This window comes from Myotis lucifugus, unplaced genomic scaffold, assembly GCF_000147115.1.
Source record: "Myotis lucifugus unplaced genomic scaffold, Myoluc2.0 scaffold_9158, whole genome shotgun sequence".
NCBI lineage: Eukaryota > Metazoa > Chordata > Mammalia > Chiroptera > Vespertilionidae > Myotis > Myotis lucifugus.
In genome coordinates, this window is record NW_005880206.1 from 517 (window position 1) to 5516 (window position 5000).

At 69.9% G+C, this 5000-nt stretch overlaps 2 protein-coding genes across 3 annotated transcripts; both read right to left on the reverse strand.

Annotated features, from left to right (window-relative positions):
* Positions 1-224: 224 nt before the first annotated feature.
* LOC102425762 (tumor necrosis factor receptor superfamily member 4-like) lies at positions 225-2362 on the reverse strand. The gene is made up of 6 exons (XM_014451204.2): positions 2249-2362; positions 1740-1923; positions 1443-1509; positions 845-1041; positions 612-737; positions 225-536 (listed from the first exon to the last, which is right to left on the reverse strand). Exons 1-6 carry the CDS (start codon positions 2360-2362, stop codon positions 466-468), a joined length of 759 nt encoding a protein of 252 aa, XP_014306690.2. The 3' UTR covers positions 225-465.
* Positions 2363-2495: 133 nt separating this feature from the next.
* LOC106696106 lies at positions 2496-4313 on the reverse strand. 2 transcript variants are annotated; one of them, XR_002827926.1, is made up of 2 exons: positions 2884-4313; positions 2496-2712 (listed from the first exon to the last, which is right to left on the reverse strand). XR_002827926.1 is itself a non-coding variant. In XM_023749441.1 (2 exons), exons 1-2 carry the CDS (start codon positions 3687-3689, stop codon positions 2511-2513), a joined length of 1002 nt encoding a protein of 333 aa, XP_023605209.1. In that variant the 5' UTR covers positions 3690-4313; the 3' UTR covers positions 2496-2510. The 2 variants fall into 2 exon arrangements, 1 of the variants encoding a protein (XP_023605209.1); XM_023749441.1 differs by having other exon boundaries at positions 2890-4313.
* Positions 4314-5000: the final 687 nt, after the last annotated feature.

A 5000-nucleotide genomic window follows, 5' to 3' on the forward strand; every position in this document is an offset into this window, starting at 1 on the left:
GAGCCCCTTTGGGACTCGCCACCCCAGCCCCACCCCTTGCACTGGGGCCGCAGGCCCCTCACCCTCATTTAGGATCTCGTCTGACTGCCAGTCCCCCACAGGTACTGGGGTGGTTCACCAGAGCCCCTCCCGCACCCCGGCCTCAGAGGCGCCAGCCGGGGTGGCCAGGTCCCAGCCCCCAGGAATGCCAGTCCCAGCCCCAGGCACCCAGACAGAGACCCACATGTGCCAGCAGCGTTTATTGGGGTTACCACCTGGGTGGGAGTATGCACGGCATACATAGCGGCCCAGGTGCCGGCCCAGAAGCACCGAGAATGGTGCGGGCAGGAACAGGCCCTGGGAGCCGGGCACAGGGTGACGGGGATGAGGTGACAGCGATGGGGTGATGTGTACCCTGGGGGGCGGCCTGCGCCTGGGGACCCCCACCACCTGGCCTGGGAGGGCGCAGCCGCCCCAGGGCCGTGCTCAGAGCTTGGCCAGCGTGGAGTGGGCGTCCGACTGCTCCTCCTGGATGGGCTTCCGGAAGCCGTGGCCTCCTGGGCAGAGGAGAGGGCAGAAGTGAGCCCCCCGGCCTCGGCCTTCAGGGGTCGGCTGGGCCATGCAGCACTCACCGGGGGGCTTGGGGGCGGCAGGCGGCCTCCAGACCGTGCAGTTTAGGAGCAGGACCAGCGCGGCAGCCACAGGGGCCAGCAGGCCCAGGCCCAGCGCCAGGCCCAGGACAGCAGTCAGCTCGGGGCCTGCGGGGAGCAGCGCTGTAGTGGGGTCCACCGCGGAGGCCAGGGCCGCCCCACCCACTCCCATGTCTCCACCCCACACCCCACGGGGCTAGGCCGGGCGCTCTTACCCCTGGGGGGCTCTGTGGGGGGGCTGGTGGGGGGCTGTGAGGTCAGGGTCCAGCGGGTGGAGGGCTGGGTGGTGGAGGGCCGGGCTGAGGGGCCCCGGGTCTGCCCGGGCTGGGTGGCCGGGAGCGTCCTGTCCTCGCAGACGGCGTCAGAGCTGCTGCTGGCGGCCTGCAGGGTGTGCTTGCCCTCCGCGGTGCAGCTGAGGGCAGGCGTCGTCAGGCCCGGCCCGTGCCCCCTCCTCCCGATGGATCCCACGGGCCCGGGACTGGGCCAGGACTGTGGAGACTGCGTCCCTGCCACCCCCCGGCCTGGCCCCACCCTCAGGGTCTCCAGGGCCTGCTCACCCCACATCCCCTCACTCACTCTGCTTCCCACTGGCTCCTCCCAGCCCTTCACCCCAACCCCTGCCCCACCATGAAGTCCTAATACAGCTCCCAGCCGTGAGGAGAGGACCTCCCACAATCCCGGTCCTGGGCTGGTCTCCCCGCTCCCCGTGCAGCCCCCGGATGAGCCGGGCCAGGGCTGAGCAGGGCGATGCCACCAGGGGGATGTGGCTCCCCGGTCCCAGGGGCCCGAGCCGTCCAGCCCCAGGACACTCACTTGGTCCAGGGTTTGCAGGCCTCGTTGTTGCCCCGGGAGAAGTGTCTGGGGGGGCACGGGGCGCAGTCTGCAACGAAGACGAAGATGAAGACGGTGGCGGCCGGGCTGTGCAGCTGGGCTCCCCCCGCTCAGCCCTAGAAGCCTTCCTGCCTGCGTCCCACCCACTGGCCCCGGCCCGCAGCCCCCACCCCGCACCCCACCTTGGCATGGCCTGTGGGGAGGGCACCGGGGCCGGTCAGGGGTGCTGGGAGTGGGTGCAGCGTGTGGTGGGGAACATGCCCGGCCCGCCCGGCTCACCGACTCCTCGCTTGAAGCCCCCGTGGGGCTGGGTGCCGGGCCGGCAGCTGCACAGAGTGTCGTTCGTGGTGGTGCACGCCCGCTTGGTCTCACTCCCACTTCCTGGGGGCACAGGGGGGGCTGCAGGACCAGCCAAGGCCCAAAGCCCCTCCCTCAGGCCCGCAGTCCCGAGGTCAGCGGCTCCTCATTCCCTCGGCCCCTGGACCCTGCGTCCGGCCCGGCCACGTGGTGCGAGAGGCGTGGCTGCCTGGCTCCCTGCCCCCCTCGTCCAGCCTCCAGGACTCCCTCGCCACGTGGCCGGCACGTTCCCCCCCTCGGTCTCCGCCCCTGGGAGGAGGGAGGGGCCGGGGACCCCCGGCGGAGCACCCTGCTGTGGTTTGGGGTTTGTGGCTGTGGGGGGGCCCCGGGCGGCTCTTCCCTGTGGCTGTGGGTCTCACGCTGGTTGCACTGCGTGCAGGGCTTTCAGGACTCGTAGTTGGTGACCTCGTTGTAGTGACCGAGTTTCGCACTTGCCGCACCTGGTGCCGTCGGTGTTCGTGCAGCGGCTCTACATCCCGAACTCTGTAGGCGAGGGGCTTGGGAGACCTAGACTGGTCCCAGGTCCCGCCACTACCCTGGAGCATCACCTACCCTGTCACACAGAGTCCAAGGTCCCACGACACCCGCAGCCCTTCACCTCCTGCGTGTCTGCCCCACATCCCCATCCCCGTGTCCACCTCCTCCTCAGGCCCCTGCCCTCCCCCTCCTCCCCCCTGCCCCACGGCCGGCTGCTCACCTGGCGGGCACTCGTGGCAGCACTTGCTGCCCCGAGGGTAGGTGTTCCCAGGGCAGAGCTTGGCCGCGGCGCCCAGCGCGAGCCCCAGGAGCAGGAGGGCGGACGGAGGTGCCCGGGGCCGCTGAGCGCCCACACACATCTTTGCCTCGGCAGCTGGGCAGGAGTGTGTGTTTTCCTTGCAGGATGTGGCTATAAAGGCTGGGGGAGGGGCGGGGAGGAGGCGGAGAGGGGACTGAGGACACCCCTCACTACCTCAGGCTCAGCCCTCCCAGCCCGTGCAGACCTGGCCAGAGGACCCCAGACCCCGACCCCCCCAGGGCAGGTCTGCACCCGCCCGCACACCAGCCCTCCCAGCGTGCCGGGCCTCACCCTCACCGACGGCGCCCAGAGCACGCCCGGAGCCGAGGCACAGCCAGGAGACAGGCCTGGGGCAGGGCCTCCTTCAGCCAGGGCTGCGGGAGGGAGCCCGGCTCCAGGGCTGGAGTCCTCGGCCAGCGGGGCGGGCAGTGGCCAGCAGTGTGGCTGCAGCCGCGGGAGCAGGTGCCTGTGTGCAGCCGCGTCTGGGCCCGTAGGTGTGAGAGGCTGGTGTCCCCGGGTCCACACGGGAGCCCTGACCCCCAGGGTGGCTGCACTTGCAGGTGACTGAGGTCAGAGGAGGTTGTAAGGGTAGGGCCTGGCCCCACACGACTGGCCTTGTTGCAAGAAGAGACCCCAGGAGAACCAGAGGGCCGGCCGGCCACGTGAAGACGTGGCAGGTGGCCGCCTGCCCGCCAAGGACGCCACAGGGGACAGCCTGGCTGACACCCGGTGTGGGAGCCCAGGCGGGGCTGGGGCAGAAGCACCTCATCCAGGCCCCATCCCTGCTCCCGGGCTGGCCGGCCAGACCCAGCCGTGCTGCCGAGCGGGTCCGCCCTCTCTGGGCAGCAGGGTGCAGCCTGGGAGCACGTGTGGGCTGTGTCCCTGTGTGCATGGCGTGTCACTGGCCCACGTGCTAGAGCGTGTGGCTGCTCCGGGAGCCCTGGTCGAGGGCGCGCCCCAGCTCCCCGAACAGAGAAGACGGACGGCCCAGCGACTGTCCCGGGAGCACGTGGTGGCCTCAGACGGGGCCTGGGAGCCCCAGGACAGGTGGGCACCAGGTGTGTAAAGGTGGAGAGAGCACACACGTACACACGCATGCACACATGCACGCACCACGCACACGTGTGCACACCCACACAGATCTGGCATCGCTGGGCGCCGGCGGCTGGGGCGGCACGGCGGGTTGTTTTTGTACCTTTTAAGTCGTGCGGTGGCCCAGGCTTACCTACTCGACAGCTAATTTAAGGAGTTTCCCAGAGAGGAGCCTCCCACAGGACGAGGCCCGGAAAGTCCCTCCTGCCGGCAGCTCAGGTAGAAGCAGTTCCCGGCCCACCTGCGGGAAAGTCCCCAGGCCACGGCGGCCGCGACGCTCAGCCCTCGGGAGCCTCTGAGGGAGAAGGTCCCCACGGGAGAGGGCAGCCTGGTGAGTGTGTGCGTGTGCGCGTGTCCCATCTCCTGGGACGTGAAAACGGCTTTTTCTTGCCAAATACAGAAAACCGTGGCCTCCGAGGCTGCTGTGACTCGGGGTCTGGGGCGACACCCTCTCCTTCCCAGGGGCCGGCGTGGGGCCCTGCCTGAGGGTCTGTCGCCTGTGGTCCCCACGCCTGGCCCACGTGCGGGGCATCTGCTCACAGGTGACCCGTGGGCACTGACAGCGGCCTGTCACTGCAGGCCCAGCCTCCGGCCCGGGGGTGCAGCCGACCGGGTGCTCACACCTGCTCCCCCCGCCCCACCTTGGCCTGGCCCCCCACCTCCCTCCACATGAGCTCCCCCCACCACCACCTCCTTCCCTCCACCACGAGCTCCCAGCTCCCGTCAGATCTGAAAACAGCTTCTGCTTTATCTGCAAACCCAGGTGTCAACTCGCCCATTCCTCGGTGGCAGCCCGGCCCCAAGCTGCTCGGAAGTGGGCCCCGTGGCAAGGGCTGGTCACATGGCTGCTCCGGGCGCCCTCTGCTCTGAAGTGGAACCTTCACAGGCCAAGCCACCCAGCTGGCCAGAAAGCCGTGCCCTGAGGTACCACAGCCATGAGGGGCCAGCGGTGGATGGGGTGCTGGGGGCGCCCACATGCCAGGTGTGTGGGGTCGGGGGCCGGCAGTCACAGCCTCAGAGCCTGATCCCCCCCCACACACCAGCCAGAGCACGGGGCACGCTGACCCTAGCAGGGTCTGGACAGCTAGTGCCACAGGGCGGACAGCAGATAAGCTGGCCCATAGCGGCCGCAAGGCGCCCCCCCCAAAGCAGAGCCCAGGGCTCAGCCTTAGATCTCCCCACAACCTCGACTCCCATTTCCTCCTGGCCCCTCATGGGCGGTTCCCGGACCTGCCTCCCTCTCCCTGGCGTGGCCCCCATCCTGTCGTGGCTCCTGCACAGGACACCCCACTCCAACCCAGGGTTCTAACCAACCC